This window comes from Salvelinus fontinalis, chromosome 3, assembly GCF_029448725.1.
Source record: "Salvelinus fontinalis isolate EN_2023a chromosome 3, ASM2944872v1, whole genome shotgun sequence".
In the NCBI taxonomy this organism is placed as follows: domain Eukaryota; kingdom Metazoa; phylum Chordata; class Actinopteri; order Salmoniformes; family Salmonidae; genus Salvelinus; species Salvelinus fontinalis.
In genome coordinates this window covers 14,576,359-14,599,552 of record NC_074667.1, presented here as the reverse complement: position 1 = coordinate 14,599,552, position 23,194 = coordinate 14,576,359, and the positions used below count along the sequence as shown (strand labels likewise).

Here is a 23,194-nt window from a genome sequence, read left to right as displayed (position 1 = left end):
AATTTCTGAAGATTATTTATTTCTTGTTACTGATTACTGATTTATTTACATCTGTCCCTCATTTTAAGGTCAACCCATTTACGTGAACCGAAGACTCATTTTTATAAGGTTACTTTTTTGGCACTAAAGATGCAGGTAGCCTAGTGGTTAGAGCGTTGGACTTGTAACCGGAAGGTTGCAAGATCAAATCCCCGAGCCGACAAGGTATCCCCGAGCCGACAAAGCTTACTAAAGTATTTTTTAAATTTCATCTCTTGAGATGGGGAAACGTGTTTTTTATGAAGTTGAACATGTGCTCTTTATGACAGAATGTTGAAATCAAAAGTTACACTTTTCAAAAGGCCCCCGAATTGGTGGAAAGACCCTTGATACATACTAATTGTACAGTGCTTCTGGAAAGTATTCAGACCCCTTGACTTTTTCCACATGTTGTTACGTTACAGCCTTATTCTAAAATGGATACAAAAATAAATACAAAAAAATCCGTAGCAATCTGCACACAATACCCCATTATGACAAAGTGCAAACAGGTTTTAAGAAATGTTTGCAAATAAAAAAAATAAAAACTGAAAAACCTTATTTACATGATTATTCAGACCCTTTGCTATGAGACTCAAAATTGAGCTCAGGTGCATCCTGTTTCAATTGATCATCCTTGAGATGTTTCTACAACTTGATTGGAGTCCACCGGTGGTAAATTCAATTGATTGGACGTGATTGGGAAAGGCACAAACCGGTCTATAAGGTCCCACAGTTGACAGTGCATGTCAGAGAAAAAACCCAGCCATGGGATTGAAGAAATTGTCCGTAGAGCTCTGAGACAGGATTGTGTCGAGGCACAGATCTGAGGAAGGGAAACACAGACTCTGCCTGACTGCACAGACTCTGCCTGAGGTCCCCAAGAACCCGATAGTCACTCTGACAGATCTCTAGAGTTCCTATGTAGAGATGGGAGAACCTTCTAGAAGAACAACCATCTCTGCAGCATTCCACGAATCAGGCCTTTATAGTAGAGTGGCCAGATGGAAGCCAAAGGCACATGACAGCCCGCTTGGAGTTTGCCAAAAGGCACCTAAAGACTCTCAGACCACGAGAAACAAGATTCTGTGGTCTGATGAAACCAAGATTGAACTCTTTGGCCTGAATGCCAAGCGGCACTTCTGAAGGAAACCTGGCACCATCCCTACTGTGAAGCATGGTGGTGGCAGCATCATGCTGTGGAGATGTTTTTCAGTGGCAGGGACTGGGAGACCTGTCAGGATCGAGGGAAAGATGAACAGATCAAAGTACAGAGATCATTGATGAAAACCTGCTCCTGAGCTCTCAGGACCTCAGACTGGGGCGAAGGTTAATCTTCCAACAGGACAACGACCCTAAGCACACAGCCAAGACAACACAGAAAGACATTCAGACAACTCTCTGAATGTCCTTGAGTGGCCCAGCCAGAGCCCGGACTTGAACCCGATCACACATCTCTGGAGAGACCTGAAAATAGCTGTTTAGCAACGCTCCACATCCAACCAGACATAGCTTGAGAGGATCTGTAGAGAAGAATGGGAGAAACTCCCCAAATACAGGTGTGCCAAGCTTGTAGCGTCATACCCAAGAAGACTCAATGCTGTAATCGCTGCCAAAGGTGCTTCAACAAAGTATTGAGTAAATCGCCTGAATATTTATGTACATTTAATATTTCAGTTTTTTTATTTTTTATAAATCAGCAAATATGTATAAAAACCTGTTTTTGCTTTGTCATTATGGGGTATTGTGTGTAGATTGATGAGGGGGAAAAAACAATTGAAGCATTTTTAGAATAAGGTTGTAACGTAACAAAATGTGTGAAAAAGTCAAGTGACACTTATATAACTGATGCAATTATTTCATGGAATGTTACCTCTGAGGATGCTCTTGAGCCTACAGGTGTCACTGGCCTAAATGGACAAAGATATTAGGCAGAAATGACCTAATTAGATGGAAAGGGGAACACTTCTCAACATGGATATATTTTTAGCCTATGGATTTGTGTGGTTTCATTAGATGTATATTTTTTTTATTAATATTGTATCATACAGTATATGTACAGTATATGAACCATACAGCCAACATTCAAGACCTATTTAATAATCCATAACTAAACATCCACAATGTATATTGAGTGTACAAAACCTTAGATACACCTTCCTAATATTGAGTTGCATTTGCTCTCAGAACAGCCTCAATTAATCGGAGCATCTACAATGTGACGAAAACTGGCCCATGTTGACTCCAATGCGTCCCACAGTTGTGTCAAGTTGGCTGGATGTCCTATGGGTGGTGGACCATTCTTGATACACACAGGAAACTGTTGAGTGTGAAAAACCCAGCAGCGTTGCAGTTCTTGACACACTCAAACTGGTGCGCCTGGCACCTACTACCATTCAAAGGCACTAAATATTTTGTCTTTCCCATTCACCCTCTGAATGGCACACATACAAAATCCATGTCTCAAGGCTTAAAAATCGTTCTTTAACATGTCTCCTTCCCCTTCATCTACACTGATTTAAGTGACATCAAAAACCCATACGCGAGCTGCCCAGTGACGTGAGCCTACCAGACGAGCTAAATGCCTTTTATGCTCACTTCGAGGTAAGCAACACTGAAGCATGCACGAGAGCACCAGCTGTTCTGGACGACTGTGTGAACGCTCTCGGTAGCCGATGTGAACAAAACCTTTAAACAGGTCAACATTCACGAAGCCGCTGGGCCAGACGGATTACCAGGACGTGTACTCAAAGCATGCGCGGACCAACTGTCATGTGTCTTCACTGACATTTTCAACCTCTCCCTGCCCTAGTCTGTAATACCTACATGTTTCAAGCAGACCTAGTAGTCCCTGTGCCCAATGAAGCAAAGGTAACCTGCCTAAATGTTTACCGCCCCGTAGCACTCACGTCGGTAGCCATGAAGTGCTTTGAAAGGCTGATCATGGCTCAAATTAACAGCATCCTCCCGGACACCCAAGACCCACTCCAATTCGCATTCCGCCCTAACAGATCCACAGATGACACAATCTCAATCGCACTCCACACTGCCCTTTCCCACCTGGACAAAAGGAACACCTACGTGAGAATGCTGTTCATTGACTACAGTTCAGCGTTCAACACCATAGTGCCCACAAAGCTCATCACTAAGCTAAGGACTCTGGGACTAAACACCTTCTGCAACTGGATCCTGGACTTCCTGACGGGCCACCCTCAGGTGGTAAGGGTAGGCAACAACACGTCCGACACGCTGATCCTTAACACTGGGGCCCTTCGGGGGTGTGTACTTAGTTCCCTCCTGTACTCCCTTTTCACCTACAACTGCGTAGCCAAGCACGACTCGAACACCATCATTTTCTGACGACACAACAGTGGTAGGCCTGATCACCGACAACGATGAGATGGCCTATAGGAAGGAGGTCAGAGAACTGGCAGTGTGGTGCCAGGACAACAACCTCTCCCTTAATGTGAGCAAGACAAAGGCGCTGATCGTGGACTGCAGGAAAAGGCGGGCCGAACAGGCCCCCATTAACATCGACGGGCTGTAGTGGAGCGGGTCGAAAGTTTAAAGTTCTTTGGTGTCCACATCACCAACAAACTATCATGGTCCAAACATACCAAGACAGTCGTGAAGAGGACACGACAAAACCTTTTCCCCTTCAGGAGACTGTAAAGATTTGGCATGGGTCCCCAGATCCTCAAAGTTCTACAGCTGCACCATTGAGAGCATCCTGACCAGTAGCATCACTGCCTGGTGTGGCAACTGGTCGGCATCTGACCGCAAGGCGCTACAGAGGGTAGTCAGAGGAAATCCCATAAAATTGTCAGAGACTCCAGTCACCCAAGTTATAGGCGGTTTTCTCTGCTACCGCATGGCAAGCAGTACCGGAGCGCTAAGTCTGGAACCAAAAGGCTCCTCAACAGCTTCTACCCCCAAGCCATAAGACTGCTGAACAATTAATAAAATCGCCACTGGACTATTTACATTTGCCCCTCCCCCTCCCTTTTGTACACTGCTGCTACTCGTTGTTTATTATCTATGCATAGTCACTTCACCCCTACCTACATGTACAAATTACCTCAACTAACCTGTACCCCTGCGCACTGACTCGGTACCGGTACCCCCTGTATATAGCCTCGTTATTGTTATTCTTATTGTGTGACTATTTGGTAAATATTTTCTTAACTCTTCTTGATCTGCGCTGTTGGTTAAGGTAAGTAAGCATTTCACGGTAAGGTCTACACTTGTTGTATTCGGCGCATGTGACAAATAAAGTTTGATTTGATTTATTACTAAAGTGTAGTTGGTGAGAGTTGAAGCAGGTAGGCTGCCTTTGATTTTTTTTGTTGCTGATGTCGGGAAAAGATGTCCACATGGTCAGAGCCACGTACCATAAAAGATTCCGCGGTCCAGGCTTGCTATCACATACAAGGCAATAAGATATCTCACTCTATTGGCAAATACGCAACAAGGCACATCTCATAATGCAATCTACCAAGGATACTCTATGCCAGGGGTACTCAACTCTTACCCAATGAGGTCTGGAGCCTGCTGGTTTTCTATTCTACCCGATAATTAATTGCACACACCTGGTATCCCTGGTCTAAATCAGTCCCTGATTAGAGGTGAACAATGAAAAAATGCAGTGGAACTGGCTTTGAGGTCCAGAGTTGAGTTTGAGGGATTTATGTGGCTATTAGCGTAATCCATGTGTGCAATTACGAACAGCAGTTGATGTTCAAAACTCGAAGGGCTTTCCCTTTTGTATTGTATTGTATTACTGTACTTGGCTGTTGTAATACCCAACTCCTATTTTTTCATGTCAAGGAGAAGAAGGTCTCCTTGACTTGAATGAACTCCTCTGGGCACGCCTTGTGCCAGGTTTAATTTTCCTGGTCAATGTGTAACTCGATTTCAGTTTAGGCACAGCAGGTAACAGCTATTTACCAGGTAGAGGCATGGGACCAAATAGTATTTGGAATTGTTCAAATACTTACTCTGCGCTTGACTGAGCTTTCCTGGCGCAATATAAGCAATGGAATAGTCCCACAAGTGCAAACCCAGCCCATCTGGCACTGCAGGCAGGCTCAAGCAAAAACTCAAGGTTTATGAAAGATTTTAAATACTATTTGAACTCAGGTCTGGTACCACATTAGGTTACCAGGATATTATGCAACACATAGGAGGATGATTCGACTTGCATAGGCCCCATGCCAGTGTTCTTCTGACCCTGTTATGTGTGTCTTCAGGTATCATGATATGGAAACTAGTAAATAGATAGTACACAAGGCATGTACTAATAAGCACTGGTGTAGTGGAGGGTAAATACACCTAAATGTCATTTACACACGTTTTTTTTGCATTGAATGCATTGAAAATATAAATACTGCTACTTTATTTACAGCTATCAGTGTTGACCCACCTTATGTTTTTACCAGTACATCACTGCTCATAAGCACTGAATATATTTTTGTCAATAGCTAGCACTTTTTTAATGACATAATTCAAAATGCTATACATACAGAATGTGCTTACCAGCGGTTAAGAGCGTTGGGCTAGTAACCGAAAGGTCACTGGTTGGAGTCCCTGAGCCAACTAGGTGAAAAATCTGTTGATAGGCCCTTGAGCATGGCACTTATCCCTAGTTGCTCTGTATAAGAACGCCTGCTAAAATGTAGAATATCCAGCTGTGTATGTACGTACATACATTGCATATAAAATGCAAGCCATGGTCTACCCACATGTTGTATGTCATCTTTCAGCAATGATAAAGTGAAGTGAACTTTACAGGCTGTAGGAATGAGGCTTCCTGTACATGATGTCATGGTCTGGTAGAAAAGTGCTTATGTCATTGCTACCTGGCTGGCGCTGCACTCCCGGCTCCTACAGAGTGTAAATCTGCATCTCAAAGAGCTGCACCGCCACACATTGTCAGTCAGACACACACACTCAGACGTACATGTACACACACACACACACACACACACACACACACACACACACACACACACACACACACACACACACACACACACACACACACACACACACACACACACACACACACACACACACACACACACACACACACACACACACACACACACACACACACACGTCTTAGAGGTCAGCAGTGTATTGTGCTGACTGACTCAGCAGTAGGAGTTGAATAGGGATTTTGCTTTCACTCTCACTTGGGTGTCAATCAAATGGTGTTAAGATACAGTAAGTCCATTTTTTTCATTCTTCAATCCAAACCAGTCATCTGTTTTCGGGGATACATTTTCTTCTTTCAACACAGTGAAAAACTAGGCATGTACAGTACTGCATTTTAATTGAATTATGCAGTTATGTTTTTGTTTTACACTATTGACTCAGTTTTGCTGAGTACTTGAATTCAAACGTGCCTGCTTCCAGCTCTTTTTTATACCCAGATAGCGGTTTTGATTGAATAGGGTTGACTTCCCCCTGCCTGCACAAAGGACTAGTCCTCCCTCTTCTGCTCCTCCAAAACCACACCTCAGTGTAAAGTCTCCACGCACATCAGAGGGCAGACGGCTGCTTTATTACCGGGTTACTCATTCACTTTCAACAGACTGAAATAGTCAGCTGCATCCTTTGCTTTTAAGAGTGAAGAAGTGGCATGTTGTGTATATAAAACCTTTCTAGTTATAAGACCTTTTTTTGTCAGGTTGAATTTGCAAACATGATTGTACTTTTGATTTTATGTAGACGACCAGTCAATTGTAAAAGTGTGATACTTTTGTATATACTGTATAGTTTATGTGGACACCACTTCAAATGAGAGGATTCAGCTATTTCAGCCACACCCATTGCTGACAGGTGTATGAAATCGAGCACACAGCCATGCAATCTCAATAGACAAACATTGGCAGTAGAATGGCCTTATTGAAGAGCTCAGTGACTTTCAACGTGGCACTGTCATAGGATGCCACCTTTCCAACAAGTCAGTTTGTCAAATTTCTGCCCTGCTAGAGCTGCCCGGGCAACTGTAAGTGCTGTTATTGTGAAGTGCAAATGTCTTTGAGCAACAACGGCTCAGCCGGGAAGTGGTAGGCCACAGAAGCTCATAGAACAGGACTGGCGAGTGCTGACGCGCGTAGCACATAAAAATTGTCTGTCCTCCATTGCAACACTCGCTAATGAGTTCCAAACTGCCTCTGAAAGCAATGTCAGTACAAGAACTGTTTGTCGGAAGCTTTATTAAATGGGTTTCCAAGGCCGAGCAGCCTAAGATCACCATGCGCAATGCCAAGCGTCGGCTGGAGTGGTGTAAAGCCCACTGACATTGGACTCTGGAGCAGTGGAAACGCTTTCTCTGAAGTGATGAATCACACTTCACCATCTGGCAGTCCGACGGACGAATCTGGGTTTGGCGGATGCCAGGAGAACGCTACCTGCCCCAATGCATTGTGCCAACTGTACAATTTTGTGGAGGAGTAGTCAGGGTCTGTTTTTCATGTTTCAGGCTCCTTAGTTCCACTGAAGGGAAATTTTAACGCTACAGCATACAATGACATTGTAGACGATTCTGTGCTTCCAACTTTGTGGCAACAGTTTGGGGAAGGTCCTTTCCTGTTTCAGCATGACAATGTCCCCGTGCACAATGCGAGGTACATACAGAAATGGTTTGTTGAGATTGGTGTGGAAGAACTTGACTGGCCTGCACAGAGGCCTGACCTCAACCCCATCGAACATCTTTGGGATGAATTGAATAGCCGACTGCGAGCCAGGCCTAATCGCCAAACATCAGTGCCCGACCTCACTAATGCTCTTGTGGCTGAATGGAAGCAAGTCCCCGGAGCATGTTCCAAGATCTAGTGGAAAGCTTTCCGAAAAGGGTGGAGGCTGTTATAGCAGCAAAGTTGGGACCAACTCCATATTAATGCCAATGATTTTGGAATGAGATGTTCGACGAGCAGGTGTCCACATACATTTCGTCATGTAGTGTACAAACATAAACAGAACTACATATCAGTATGAACACCCTTTCAAATGGCATGATAATAATATAATTAAAAACATAAAGGGATAGTTCACCCAAATTACAAGATGACAAATTAATTTCCTTATCCTGTAAGCAGTCTATGGAAAAGGTATGGACAAGTCCTGTGTAGCGTTGGTAGAGCTGGTTGGTAAAGCATGGTGCTTGCAGCGCCAAGGTTGTGGGTTTGGTTTAGTTTCCCTGGCACTGTTTACACATGCTAATGTTTCAGCATTTGTGGCACAAATCCCATTCTAGTCATGGGACCGATATTATCCTCACAATTTCCTTTAGATACTTTTGGATGATTTGGACTTGTGCAAGAAATGCCAATTTCGATACCATGACTTGAATGGGATTTCTGCCTCAAATGCTTAAACATTAGCATGTGGCAGGGAAACTAAACTAAAGCAAGGATGGCTGTCATACCTTATCCATAGACTGGAAACCAATGTGTAATTTTGTGTAATATGGTTTAACTATCCCTTTAACTTTAGGCCAACAGGTATAATGCATTATGATGTCATGGGCATGTATGATCCTATACATTTTTGGGGAAGCTTTATAATTAGACAGTATAAGGGCTCATACTGTACATGCTAATAACAAGAAATAAAGTGTCACCAACTTATTTTTTTTACCTACGGCCACTCTCAACTGATTGTAAGTTGCTCTGGATAAGAGTGTCTGCTAAATGACTAAAAATGTTTGAATTTTTTTTTTTTTAAACTGTGAAACTCTCGTGGCTGACATGTTCTGTGTCCTGTCCTTTCACCCCAGCCCAAGCCCACCAGGGGACGGATGCGTATCCACTGCCTGGAGAATGTGGACAAGGCCCTGCAGTTCCTCAAGGAGCAGAGGGTCCACCTGGAAAACATGGGCTCACATGACATTGTTGACGGCAACCACCGCCTCACCCTGGGCCTCATCTGGACCATCATTCTCAGGTTCCAGGTAAAGGAGTCTTCAAACCAAAACGCATGGAAACGTATGTCTATTGCATGTGGTGGGGAGAAATGATTTGCTAGAAATGCTGCTCTAGGTTTTCAATTGGCTGATGGATACGTCTTTGCAACATATATGATGCACAGCGCAACACATCCCGAGGGCCTCCCCCCAAAGCACGGCTCCCATTGAAAACCACTGAGTTGCTGCGTATTTTACGCATCAATTTGTCTGGTTTGAACGCTCACTTAGCCAGTGTTTCTCTATTATTATCCTGGAGACACATTATGTATAGCAGGGCCACGATTATCTGAATCAGGTATGTTATTATTGTTATGCGAGCAACAAACCCAAGCCATCAGACTGCTGATCAGTTAATCAAATTGCTACCCGGACTATTTGCATTGACCCCCTTTTCTGTTGTTGTTGCACTGACTCTCTTGCACTGGCTCTATGCACATTCACTGGACTCTAGCCACACACTCACACATACTACACTGACACTCTCAACATACACATACACACACTACATACGCTCACACACATTCACACTCTTCCCACATGCTGCCGCTACTCTGTTTATTATCTATCCTGATCTCCTAGTCACTTTTACCCCTACCTACATTTACATATTACCTCAATCCCGTCAACTACCTCGTACCCTCAGCACATTGACTCTCTACCAGTATGCCTTGTATTTATCCGTGTTATTGTTATTTTATTATGTTACAATAAATAAAAAATGGCTTACTTTTTAACTCTGCATTGTTGGGAAAGTGCATATTCGTCGCATGTGACAAATAACATTTGATTTTTGATTTGAGACTTTTCACACTGCTGTTGTATCATTGTCTGTGTGACAGATCCAGGACATCAGTGTTGAGACTGATGGGGACAACAAGGAGAAGAGATCAGCCAAGGACGCCCTGCTCCTCTGGTGCCAGATGAAGACTGCTGGGTGAGGGATTGGCTGTCACCTTGCATTCAGACACCTTTCTTAGAGATTTTAAATACTTAGATTTGGGTCATCTACTGTACATGAAAGCTCTCAGTTCTACCACTTGACTTAAACAATCCTCCTTAAGATAAATATACATTTATTTAGACAGCAACACCATTGTGACTTGATGTTACTGGACTTTTTACTTTCAGAACAAGTCAGTAAAGAAATTCCAGAAGCAGATCCACATCTTGAATTATATAGAAATTGCTTAGGGAATGAATTTGAACATTGAACAAATCATAATATCTGTTGTTCTCTGTTTTGTTCTTTGTAGCTATCCAAACGTGAACATTCACAATTTCAGCACCAGTTGGCGAGACGGCATGGCTTTCAATGCCCTCATCCATAAGCACAGGTAACAAGAGTCTGTTTGATCAACTATCCTTCATGACCTTGTGGGTCACATAATTCAGATAATTTTTCTCATGGAATTCAGACGAATTATCCTTTGTGATTTATGCTATTTACTTTATGTGGTCACATGTAATGACCCAATATATTTTTTTTATCCCACCTCCAACACCCCTCATTTATGACGATTTATTTTCTTATTTACCATAGAGTAATGTTCAAATAATTACTTTTTGGTGTCTTTGGGATTTATTGATGCATTATTGTACATAATTTGGTGTAATTGTGTTGAATCTTTGAGATATCAGAATATACCTATTTAATAATAACATTTCAACAGGTAAATTACATCTGGGTATTTACCTTGTGATTCTTTGGTGGTGTACTGTATGACTGGTGCTGTGGTATGATGCTTTGTCTCGTGTATAGGCCAGACCTGATTGACTTTGACAAGCTGAAAAAGTCCAATGCCCACCACAATCTGCAGAATGCCTTCAATCTGGCTGAGCAGCATCTTGGGCTTACCAAGCTCCTAGACCCAGAGGGTGAGTTCTGGACTATGCTCTTCTATGTAGTAGAGGAGTACATATGGAAAATAGCTCAATCTGATGCCATGCATGATTTCTCAGTGCACTGTGACATATTTTTTTCTTGTCCAAATAAATAAAATCTAATTGTAATAATCCTTAACTGGAATGTATAAAATACTGTAGGTGACAGAGTCTGGTCTAGTGATAGCGCTGCAGACTCCAGACTACATATATCCCCTGGCAATAGGGATTTGAGTTTGGGGATTTGTCTGCCACTTTCCACTTTCTATCAGCGTATCACCTGCTTTACCTTTCCACTGCCTTGTCATACAACATCATGAAATACAAAAGAGATCTTCTTTTAATATTTTTGTAACGTTCGAAATCAAGTTGTATTAACCAATCACAAATGTAATTTTTGCTTCACAGATATCAGTGTGGACCACCCCGATGAGAAGTCCGTCATCACATACGTGGTGACGTACTACCACTACTTCTCCAAAATGAAGGCGCTGAAAGTGGAGGGGAAACGTATTGGGAAGGTGACTCAGCGTTTATTCTCAGTTTATCATCTCAAATTCCATGTTTGTTTGGTGGGTTGTTGTCAACAAGCTGTTCGGGGCAGAGTAAGAGCTTTTCAGATGTGGATTCAAATAGTATAAAACTTTCAAAATGTACTTGATTGAGCTTTTCTGGCATATTGAAACCAGTGGAATAGTACCAAAAGTGCAAACTCTGTCAATCTGGCAAACAAATACTATATACTATAAAACAAATACTATATATGAACCCAGGTCTTGGCCAGAGCTTGACATGTGTCCTCTTTGTTCCGCTAGGTGCTGGACAATGCCATTGAGACAGAGAAGATGATTGAGAAGTACGAGTCTCTGGCCTCAGATCTGCTGGAGTGGATCGAGCAGACCATCATCATCCTCAACAATCGCAAGTTTGCCAACTCTTTAAACGGGGTGCAGCAGCAGCTTCAAGCCTTCAACACATATCGCACGGTCGAGAAACCCCCTAAGTGAGTGCCCCCCGCCAGCACCCAATCCTAAATCAACCCCTATACCCCAATGCACCACCTATGCACTTATGGAGATCTGACAAGATGGGCAATCATCAGCTTTAAGACCATCTTAAGAATATTTGTAAATGTCTATAATATTTACTTAAGGTATAACATTGTCCAGTTATCTTGCCATTCCCTCACCCCTTTTTTGGTTGATGTTCCTGTGACATTGCCTGAACATCACAAAATCTTTGTTCCAAACTTCTAAACCAATATTTTAATGAAAAATTCTTGTCACTACCTAAAACAAAAATGTCAAGTCTAATGTTAAATGAATGGCACAATACCTAACATTCTGGGTGCGCGCCTCTCTCCTGCTTGTAGTGGAATTTACTTCAAAATGTTTTGTTCAGCTATGTCCATGAATTGAAGCGATAATGTATGCATGTTTAGTATTTTTAACGATGCAGAAGTAAGACATGACTGTTGCATTCCAAAAACGCTTTGAAATAAGTGCAACCCTAGAACTTAAAGTGATGTGATGTGTTTAGACATTTTTTTACACTGTCAAAATATCACTCCCCCAAAACCATTTCTCTTTTTATCGATCAGGTTTACTGAGAAGGGCAACCTGGAGGTGCTTCTCTTTACCATCCAGAGCAAGATGAGGGCCAACAATCAGAAAGTCTACATGCCCAGGGAGGGCAAACTCATCTCTGACATTAACAAGGTGATGTCTGTAGTCTCTGACAAACGCTTTAGGTTGAAGTTTCCCTAGGTACAGATGAAGGATCAGTTTCCCTTCTCCCAATCCTAACCTTTACCTTTAGTGGTGAAAATGCTAAACTGACTCAAGATCAGGGTCTAGGGACAAAGTTACCCTACTCCTTGATCAATGTTTTGTCTTAATGAAACATCAGGTTGTTCACTATCTCTCTCTCCTGTTTGTCTGTGTCAGGGTGTTTGGTAGTCTCTCTTTGGTGTGTGGTAGTATTATTACACTGCTCAAAAAAATAAAGGGAACACTTAAACAACACAATGTAACTCCAAGTCAATCACACTTCTGTGAAATCAAACTGTCCACTTAGGAAGCAACACTGATTGACAATAAATTTCACATGCTGTTGTGCAAATGGAATAGACAAAAGGTGGAAATTATAGGCAATTAGCAAGACACCCCCCAAAACAGGAGTGATTCTGCAGGTGGTGACCACAGACCACTTCTCAGTTCCTATGCTTCCTGGCTGATGTTTTGGTCACTTTTGAATGCTGGCGGTGCTCTCACTCTAGTGGTAGCATGAGACGGAGTCTACAACCCACACAAGTGGCTCAGGTAGTGCAGTTCATCCAGGATGGCACATCAATGCGAACTGTGGCAAAAAGGTTTGCTGTGTCTGTCAGCGTAGTGTCCAGAGCATGCAGGCGCTACCAGGAGACAGGCCAGTACATCAGGAGACGTGGAGGAGGCCGTAGGAGGGCAACAACCCAGCAGCAGGACCGCTACCTCCGCCTTTGTGCAAGGAGGTGCACTGCTAGAGCCCTGCAAAATGACCTCCAGCAGGCCACAAATGTGCATGTGTCAGCATATGGTCTCACAAGGGGTCTGAGGATCTCATCTCGGTACCTAATGGCAGTCAGGCTACCTCTGGCGAGCACATGGAGGGCTGTGCGGCCCCACAAAGAAATGCCACCCCACACCATGACTGACCCATCGCCAAACCGGTCATGCTGGAGGATGTTGCAGGCAGCAGAACGTTCTCCACGGCGTCTCCAGACGTCTGTCACATGTGCTCATGTGCTCAGTGTGAACCTGCTTTCATCTGTGAAGAGCACAGGGTGCCAGTGGCGAATTTGCCAATCTTGGTGTTTTCTGGCAAATGCCAAACGTCCTGCACGGTGTTGGGCTGTAAGCACAACCCCCACCTGTGGACGTCGGGCCCTCATACCACCCTCATGGAGTCTGTTTCTGACCGTTTGAGCAGACACATGCACATTTGTGGCCTGCTGGAGGTCATTTTGCAGGGCGCTGGCAGTGCACCTCCTTGCACAAAGGCGGAGGTAGCGGTCCTGCTGCTGGGTTGTTGCCCTCCTACGGCCTCCTCCACGTCTCCTGATGTACTGGCCTGTGTCCTGGTAGCGCCTGCATGCTCTGGACACTACGCTGACAGACACAGCAAACCTTTTTGCCACAGTTCGCATTGATGTGCCATCCTGGATGAACTGCACTACCTGAGTAACTTGTGTGGGTTGTAGACTCCGTCTCATGCTACCACTAGAGTGAGAGCACCGCCAGCATTCAAAAGGGACCAAAACATCAGCCAGGAAGCATAGGAACTGAGAAGTGGTCTGTGGTCACCACCTGCAGAATCACTCCTGTTTTGGGGGGTGTCTTGCTAATTGCCTATAATTTCCACCTTTTGTCTATTCCATTTGCACAACAGCATGTGAAATTTATTGTCAATCAGTGTTGCTTCCTAAGTGGACAGTTTGATTTCACAGAAGTGTGATTGACTTGGAGTTACATTGTGTTGTTTAAGTGTTCCCTTTATTTTTTTGAGCAGTGTATTAGTAAGTAGGAGTTTTGCTATTGTATAATTATCACAATAGGAGTAATTCAACTCATACATTTTTCATCTGGACATAAAACTTTGAGATTATGAAAGAGTTGAATCCACCATTGGCATGTGTAAGCTACAAGATAGACTGGTGGCAAATGGTGGCAATTCAACATGTAGAGTAGTCTAGAAATGAACAGAAAAATGATGTCTGACGTTCATGCTGGTCTGTCTTGACCATATGATGTACCCATGTTAATATTGTGTGTTTAACTTTGTCTATGGTAGACCTGGGAGAGACTGGAGAAGGCGGAGCATGAGCGGGAGCTGGCTCTGAGGACAGAGCTGATTCGACAGGAGAAACTGGAGCAGCTGGCTCGCCGCTTTGACCGCAAGGCTGCCATGAGGGAGACCTGGCTGAGTGAGAACCAGCGCCTCGTCTCACAGGTAAAAACAAATGCTTGCTCACAAATATACGAACAGACATGCATATGTATGTACAAATTCACACAAACACTCAAAGTAGCCACGAGGGACAACTGGCTTAGCGAAATCTAACGGCTTGTCACACAGCCATAGACACACACATGCGCACGCACACACACGCACAAAAATAATAATTATAAAAAGCAATTGTGACATTTTACCAAAATACCAAAATACAGTACTTTACTACATCCTTCTCCATACAAATGTCTCAGTCATTGTTTTCTCACAGTTTTGCACCACTTAGTGGACACCCAGATTCAGTGTAATGCAAGCGTCACATTCACTGGTATTGCATCATCTCTGTAGCACGTTAAGATTAAGTGCTGAAGATGTAAACGGTGCATCTTATTTGCTTTCCTACTTTTGTCAAACTGAAATCAGGGCCAATTTGCAGTTGAAACAATAGCAAAGCGGAAACCCCACCTCTGTTTTGGTAATAACCTGAGGAATGGGCCAGGAAAATGTAAATTCATAGACAGAGCTATGGATACAAGGCTTGACCATCCATGATATCATGAATTATCGTTTTAACCATGTTTTGAGGCTATACAGTGTTTGTTTACATTTACAATGTTTACAAATTTTGGAGCAAAACAAGCTTATATTTTGGGTTTTAATGGGGTGTGACAGTTGAAATAATCTCACGAGGCATAAAAATAATTTATTGTAAAAAAATAATAATCACAAAAACTTTTTCGTGATATACAAATGGTAATTACAGTCTTTTCCCATCGCTGCAACTCTTGTATGGACTTCGGAGAGGCGAAGGTCGAGAGCCGTGTGTCCTCTGAAACACAACCCCGCCAAGCCGCACTGCTTCTTGACACAATGCTTGCTTAACCCGGAAGCCAACCACACCAATGTGTCGGAGGAAACGTGTATGCGCCCAGCCCGCCACAGGAGTTGATAGAGCGCGATAGGACAAGGACATCCCGGCCGGCCAAACCCTCCCCTAACCCGGATGACGCTGGGCCAATTGTGTGCCGCCTTATGGGTCTCCCGGTCACGGCCGGCTGTTACACAGCCCAGTATCGAACCCGGGTTTGTAGTGACGCAGCTAGCACAGCGATGCAGAGCCTTAGACCAGTGTGCCAATCGAGAGGCCCCTCACGAGGCATTTAGAAGTTATATTCTTCAAGAATCAATGGGTATATATCATCAATGTATAAATTCCAAAATGGATGTAGCAACTGTGGATTGCCCCTTTAAAGGATCATAGTATTTTATGTGTCATTGTCAAATTGTAAAGACGATAACATTACAGAAATGGAGAGTATGTCTTCCTTGTATCCCAGTATGTTGCCACCCATACAGTATATCAGTATTGTATTTTATTGTATTTTATTCTATTCCATTCCATTCCCATCACTTCTATCTCGCAGGACAACTTTGGCTTCGACCTTCCGGCGGTGGACGCGGCCACGAAGAAGCATGAGGCCATCGAGACGGATATTACGGCGTACGAGGAGCGTGTGCAGGCCGTGGTGTCTGTCGCTAAGGAGCTGGAGGCAGAGAAGTACCACGACATCAAACGCATCGCAGCGCGCAAGGACAACGTGATCCGGCTGTGGGAGTACCTGCTGGAGCTTCTGAAGGCGAGGCGCCAGCGCCTGGAGATGAACCTGGGTCTGCAGAGGGTCTTCCAGGAGATGCTTTACATCATGGACTGGATGGACGAGATGAAGGTAAGAGAGGGAGGGGGACCCTTCCGAAAATGTACGTGTTTAAACCGTGTTGGAAAGACAAAATTAATAATTATTGTAACACAAATTGAATTGTTCAAAATGCATTGAACCTCATCTACCCTGCTTCCACCAACACCTGAACACATTTAAGATGTATTGGAAATAAGTAATTTCAAGTAATTTCACATGTCAGAATTGCAAACGGAATCTATTAATCTTATATTAATCCCTCTTCTAAATGATCATTTTAAGCAGTATCAATGGTGAAACTAAATGGATTATGTTAGTCCAATGATGAATAATTCCAAATCGGCACACCTGAACCTTGTCCTAGACCCTCCTGTAGATACAAGAGGATTGGGTTGGCACTGTAAACACTACGTCATCTTGCCTTTCTGATTGGCTGGGTGGAATTCTCTGCATTATGCTTCCACCTATCGAATCCTCTTAGCTTTACAGGAGTCGCTAGGGAGTTGATGGTAGTGGTTGATTTGGAATTGATTTTGACATTTCATCTAAATTACAAGTTTGATGAAATGTAAGTTTCAAAAAGTTTCCAAATACTCGTATTGCGTTTCAAAGTGCACAAAAAGTAAACTATTCATATTGGTAACTGATGAACTTAGACTTAGAAGGTGCCTGTATGTTGCTCCCACACATGCCTGTATGTCATGCCTCTATGTCTCTGCCACACAGATGATGCTGCTGTCCCAGGACTATGGGAAGCATCTGCTCGGAGTGGAGGATCTCCTGCAGAAACATGCCCTGGTAGAGGCCGACATCGGCATCCAGGCTGACCGTGTCAAAGCTGTCAACAACAATGCTCAGAAATTCGCCATCGACGGCGACGGTGAGGATGTTCTAAACATTCAGACTGCTATTATTCAAATTGTGAATCATATTTTTTTTCTGCTTGTGTTTGTATTTTTAACTAATGATGATAATGCATGTCATCATACAATTTTACAGTTCAGTTGAATAGCATAGCGTTTTGCAAGATACTTCAAGATCTATACAAGCAAACTGAAAAATAAACATGAAAGGAATCATAGTCATTGGAATGAAATCATAACATGTGAGTCAATACAGTGCAATGTACATCTGTGGGTGCTGCTAGATGCTAACTGGGCCTCTGTTCTGTCTCCTCTACAGTTTACAAGCCCTGTGACCCTCAGGTAATACGCGACCGCATGGCCCACATGGAGTTCTGCTACCAGGAGCTGACCCAGCTGGCTGCCGAGCGCCGGGCCCGCCTGGAGGAGTCCCGCCGTCTCTGGAAGTTCTTCTGGGAGATGGCCGAGGAGGAGGGCTGGATCCGTGAGAAGGAGCAGATCCTGTCGTCAGACGAGAGCGGCAAGGACCTGACGGGCGCAGTGCGCCTGCTAAGCCAGCACCGCACCCTGGAGGACGAGATGAACGGCCGTGCCAGTCACCTGCAGCACACCATCGCCGAGGGCCAGGCAATGGCCGACGGTGGCCACTTCGGCGCCGCCAAGATCCGCGACCGCATCGCCGACCTGCGGGCGCAGTGGGCAGCGTTGGAGGAGCTAGCGGCCATAAGGAAGGCCCATCTGGAGGAAGCGTGTGCCCTGCACCAGTTCCAGGCAGACGCAGACGATGCCGATGCCTGGACCCTGGACGCCCTGCGCATCGTGTCCAGCGGCGAGGTGGGCCATGACGAGTTCTCCACACAGGCCCTGGTGCGCAAGCACAAGGCCGCCGCCGCCGAGGTGGCCAGCTATCGGCCGGTGATCGATGCGCTCCATGAGCAGGCGGCCGCCTTGCCTGAGGAGCAGGCTCAGTCGGAAGAGGTGAAGGGCCGCCTGGCAGGCATAGAGGAGCGCTACAAGGAGGTGGCCGAGCTGACCCGGCTGAGAAAGCAGGCACTGCAGGACGCCCTGGCCCTCTACAAGATGTTCAGCGAGGCGGACGCCTGCGAGGTGTGGATCGATGAGAAGGATCAGTGGCTCAACAGCATGGAGATCCCAGAGAAGCTAGAAGACCTAGAGGTCATTCAGCACAGGTGAGAGAACCCATACATATAGAAATGCATGCTGAAGCCATAGTCTACCCCTAGACCCTACTCCTTTAGGCCTGATTTAGCTTGGTGTGCCACTCAAGTATCTGAAAGTATTTGACATACAGTTCCAGTCAAAAGTTTGGACACACCTACTCATTCCAGGGTTTTTCTTTATTTTTACTATGTTCTACATTGTAGAATAATAGTGAAGACTAAACTATGAAATGACATATATGCAAGCAGTTTTTGGAACAACGTTGTCGATTTTCCAAACACTGTACAGAAGACACGGAACTCTGGCCGTTTGCAAAACATTAAAGGGCCCAATTCCGACCCGAGTTAAGCGTGCTTAAATGGAACGTAACTCCTTTTTTATGCACTTTTCTCTCAATGCGAATTCTGACCTTGAACTTAAGAATGAGAAAAGCGTGCTATTCACCTCCTATTTGTTTTGGCGAATAAATGAAAGTGTGGCGGAGGTGGGTCTTCAGATACGCCATATTCTGACTTTGACTTAATTTCCTAATCATTCCACCACCTTTACGTGTGAGGAAACAATGAATAAGGTCGAGCGAACCTACCAGTTTCAAGTGGAAAAAGCATCTACTTAATTTTTTAACAACACCATTCTCCATGCACTGTAATGACAACTTGATAAGAGCTATTGATAACTGTCATGGATCCCTCCGTTACTTTCCCTCACGCACACCTGTCCCCTATTCCTACTGATTAGTACTTGTATAAGTGTGCCCTTTGGTTTCCGTTGTCTGTCGATTATTGTTACAATGTCCATTGGTGTGTGTGAGTACCTGTGCCGTTTGTTTTGGCTTTCATGCCATTGTGGATTACGCAGGTTATTACGGGTCTCGTCCCGTGTGATAATCATTGTGCGTTTGTGTTATTTAGTCGAGGTTCTCCTCGCTCTTTTGTTTGGGTTTCAACCCTGTGTTTTGTGTACGTGTTTGTTTGGTCTTCGTTCCCCATGCCTTTACACGGCACGCTGTAATTTGGGGCGCAATAAAAAGCCTTATTAAGCATTCCTGCGCCTTTCTCCCGAATCATTTATACCAGCGTGACAATAACAGCTAAGTGAATGAGTAATCCATTTGTTTTAGGTAATTGTAAATATAAATGACACTTGCTTTAGATCTATTTTGCCTTATAATCGCTGGAGACAAATGTGAACCAGTCATATGGAAGCAAACTGAACCATATCCACATGTCAACTTTCCCACAGTAAAGTTCATGAAATGCCGTGCAATTACACATGATTTGAATTGTACAGCCTTTTAACTTGCAGGGATGGGCACTTTCGAATGTCTTAATTGCAGGCTACCCCAACTTTCTCTGTTTCATATTTCTATCATGTTAAATATTAGCCACTATCAATATCGAATGTCAGTAGGCCTAATAACAACACATGTTCAACTGCCAATTTACTCTTAGTTCCCTTCAGTTGGTATAGCCTACATTATCATTCCATTTAATGACATTGTTAAGTTTACCTTCATTTGGTTTGCTTCCTCTGTAAACGCTGTCTCGGCCATGTGGTTGTTGCTGAGGATCATTAGAAACAGTTGACAATATAAAAAAAAGACATGTAGGCTAATTAAATCATTACGGAGCTGAACGCAGACCAAGCCGTAAGGCAACAGACGAGGGTATAGCCTACACTATTCTCCTTATTATAATTATATGTACACTAATCTTCCAACATTACCATGGGTTAAAGAACTGAATGTGGCAATTTTCAGAATGAATCAAACCACCGTTTTCTTTCTTTCTTGTGTAAAGTGTCTCCAAACTATTTTTTTATGATTCATAAATACTTCCTTAACACTAAATAATCTACAAAATCAGAGTAGTTTTTAAATCTACAAATTGATGCTGAAACGGAGACAAATATCCATATATTTAGATGGCTTTCTTTCATTGATCCCTAATATTTTGAAACCCGTTCTTGCGATTTACAAAACTCTTTCCATGACATAGACTGACCAGGTGAATCCAGGTGAAAGCTTTGATCCCTTATTGATGTCACTTGTTAAATCCACTTCAGTCAATGTAGATGAAGGGGAGGAGACAGGTTAAAGATGGATTTTTAAGCCTTGAGACGTGTATTGTGTACAGTATATGTGCCATTCAGAGGGTGAATGGGCAAGACAGAAGATTTAAGTGGCTTTGAACGTGGTATGGTAGTAGGTAACAGGCACACCGGTTTGAGTATGTCATGAACTTCAATGCTGCTAGGTTTTTCACGCTCAACAGTTTCCCATGTGTATCAAGAATGGTCTACCACTGAAAGGATGTCCAGCCAACTTGACACAACTGTGGGAAACATTGGAGTCAACATGGGCCAGCATTCCCGTGGAACACGTTCAACACCTTGTAGAGTTGAATTGAGGCTGTTCTAAGGGAAAAAGGGGGTGCAACGCAATATTAGGAAGGTGTTCCTAATGTTTTGTACATTCAATTTATTCTAATGAGTCTGTCAACAAAATTGAAAATCAAAAGGTACACGGTATTTAAAGGGATTGCTTAAGATAAATGTACTGAAAACCCTATTGAATGAAAACGGGAAAGTGGGTGGGTTTTCAGCGGTTGAATTCAATTTAATAAGCGCACGCAAGGGAACCACGCCTGCAAAGCCTTGGAATACAAACTATTAAAAGTTATGAAAAATGACTCTACTTTTATGCATATTTCACCATACAATTTCACATTGTGGGGAGGATTTGTTCATCTATATCATCATAATCCAATCCCATGTATTCTATACGTAGGCTGGTAGACTTTCCATCACCAAGCAGAAAAACAATCCCAAACAGAAAAAAGGAAAGGTGAATATAGTGGAGGATATGTGCTGATATGAATGGATAGGCTTCAATTTACACCAAAGGTCACTCTGTAATGGAAGATTACAATCAGGGCCGGATTACTGAATGGGCATGCAGGGCACATGCCCTCTGCTATATTTTACGTGAATTTACACTGATAGAGCCATTTACAATTTTGTGCACTAGTATTTACTGATTGCTGGAAACAGTGAACACATTTTCACAATTTTCTCTTATGTGAACAAAACACTTTACTGTGAATTTTGTAGTCAACTCCCACTGGGAGGAGTTATTTGTTAGGTGCCTTTCTAGAAACTGAAGTTTACCTTACATGGAAAATTATGAAATAGGTATTTTAAACAGATAGAACAAGACAGATAATAAAAAGAGTACAGCGGTACAAGGAGATAAGTGCAGGAAGTACTTAGGAGGTTAAACACCAAACAGGGGAATACGTCTGAGGTGCATTCATCAGGGTACAACATTGTGGAACGTTCAGATAAAAATGTGATTTGTAGAATAAACATGCCTCTGACATTTAGTATAAGAAATCATGTCAGCTCTATTCATGACAGTTCTATCTGAAACGTTCCACAACATTTGCCTGAACGTGGCTCAGACATCAATGTGCGTAAGGGAAAATGGTTTGTTTTGGAGTTTGATTGGTCATGACATGGCATGCTCTCTCTTTCCCAGGTTCGAGAGCCTGGAGCCTGAGATGAACAACCAGGCGTCACGCGTCGCTGTCGTGAACCAGATCGCCAGGCAGCTGATGCATAACGGACACCCCAGTGAGAAGGACATCAAAGCCCAGCAAGATAAGCTCAATAACAGGCAAGTTGAGCCATTCACAGTCAGGCGTCACACTATCTCCTATCATACAGATGCCTTAGCTTAATTTGCTCATCCTGTTGTTGCAGGAAATGCAAACTTGTAGTGTATTAGAGGTTTAACAAGGCTTCAAGGGGGCCTCCCGAGTGGCGCAGCGGTCTAGGACACTACATCGCAGTGCTGAGGTGTCACTACAGCCTTAGGTTTGATCTCAGGCTGTGTCACAAGCGGCCGTGAATGGGAGCCCCGTGGGGCCCAGCTTCGTCCGGGTTAGGGGAGGGTTTGGTCGGGGGGATTTACTTGGCTCATCGTGCTCTAGCGACTCCTTTTGGCTGGTCGGGTGACTGCAAGCTAACCTCGGTCGTCAGTTGGACAGTGTTTCCTCTGACACAATGGCGGCTGGCTTCCGGGTTAAGCGAGCAGCGTGTCAAGAAGCAGTGCGGCTTGGCAGGTCGTGTTTCGGAGGACGCATGGCTCTCGACCTTCACCTCTTCCGAGTCTGTTGGGGAGTTGCAGTGATGAGACAAAATCGTAACTACCAATTGGATATCACAACAAAGGGGATCAATTTTTTTATAATAATAATAAAAAAACAAGACTTCTAAAGTTTGTAACTTCCACTTAAAATATTCAGACTTGATTTACCCTAATTAAAAATGTATCAATTAAAAATGTTCTTGTTGCTGTAGGATTATTTTTCTGCAGTAGCAAACTGTCTCAAATTAATATCCTATATCTGTAGCTGATATGTCTCTAAGTGGTGCGCGGATCAGCTGTTTGTTCACCCTCAGCCGGCCGCAATTGCTAATAACCCATCCGCAACCGCCCGACTATATGTGATAAAGTGAAAATCTGAATCCCACACCTGATGTGTTAGATATGTTTCTACTTATCATTTCCAACATTTTGGTAGGCT

General features: G+C 43.7%; 1 protein-coding gene across 2 annotated transcripts in view; it reads left to right on the top strand.

Moving 5' to 3' along the window:
* The window catches only part of LOC129839703 (spectrin beta chain, non-erythrocytic 1-like), an 89,880-nt gene that overhangs the window by 40,215 nt on the left and 26,471 nt on the right, over positions 1-23,194 (top strand). For both annotated transcript variants that reach the window (XM_055907283.1, XM_055907291.1), the window contains 12 exons: positions 8,804-8,977; positions 9,832-9,926; positions 10,246-10,326; positions 10,752-10,867; positions 11,282-11,394; positions 11,689-11,876; positions 12,474-12,591; positions 14,705-14,863; positions 16,288-16,590; positions 17,287-17,440; positions 17,743-18,613; positions 22,144-22,281. In XM_055907283.1, coding sequence (XP_055763258.1) covers positions 8,804-8,977; positions 9,832-9,926; positions 10,246-10,326; positions 10,752-10,867; positions 11,282-11,394; positions 11,689-11,876; positions 12,474-12,591; positions 14,705-14,863; positions 16,288-16,590; positions 17,287-17,440; positions 17,743-18,613; positions 22,144-22,281 — 2,510 coding nt within the window. The remainder of the gene's footprint in view (positions 1-8,803; positions 8,978-9,831; positions 9,927-10,245; positions 10,327-10,751; positions 10,868-11,281; positions 11,395-11,688; positions 11,877-12,473; positions 12,592-14,704; positions 14,864-16,287; positions 16,591-17,286; positions 17,441-17,742; positions 18,614-22,143; positions 22,282-23,194) is intronic.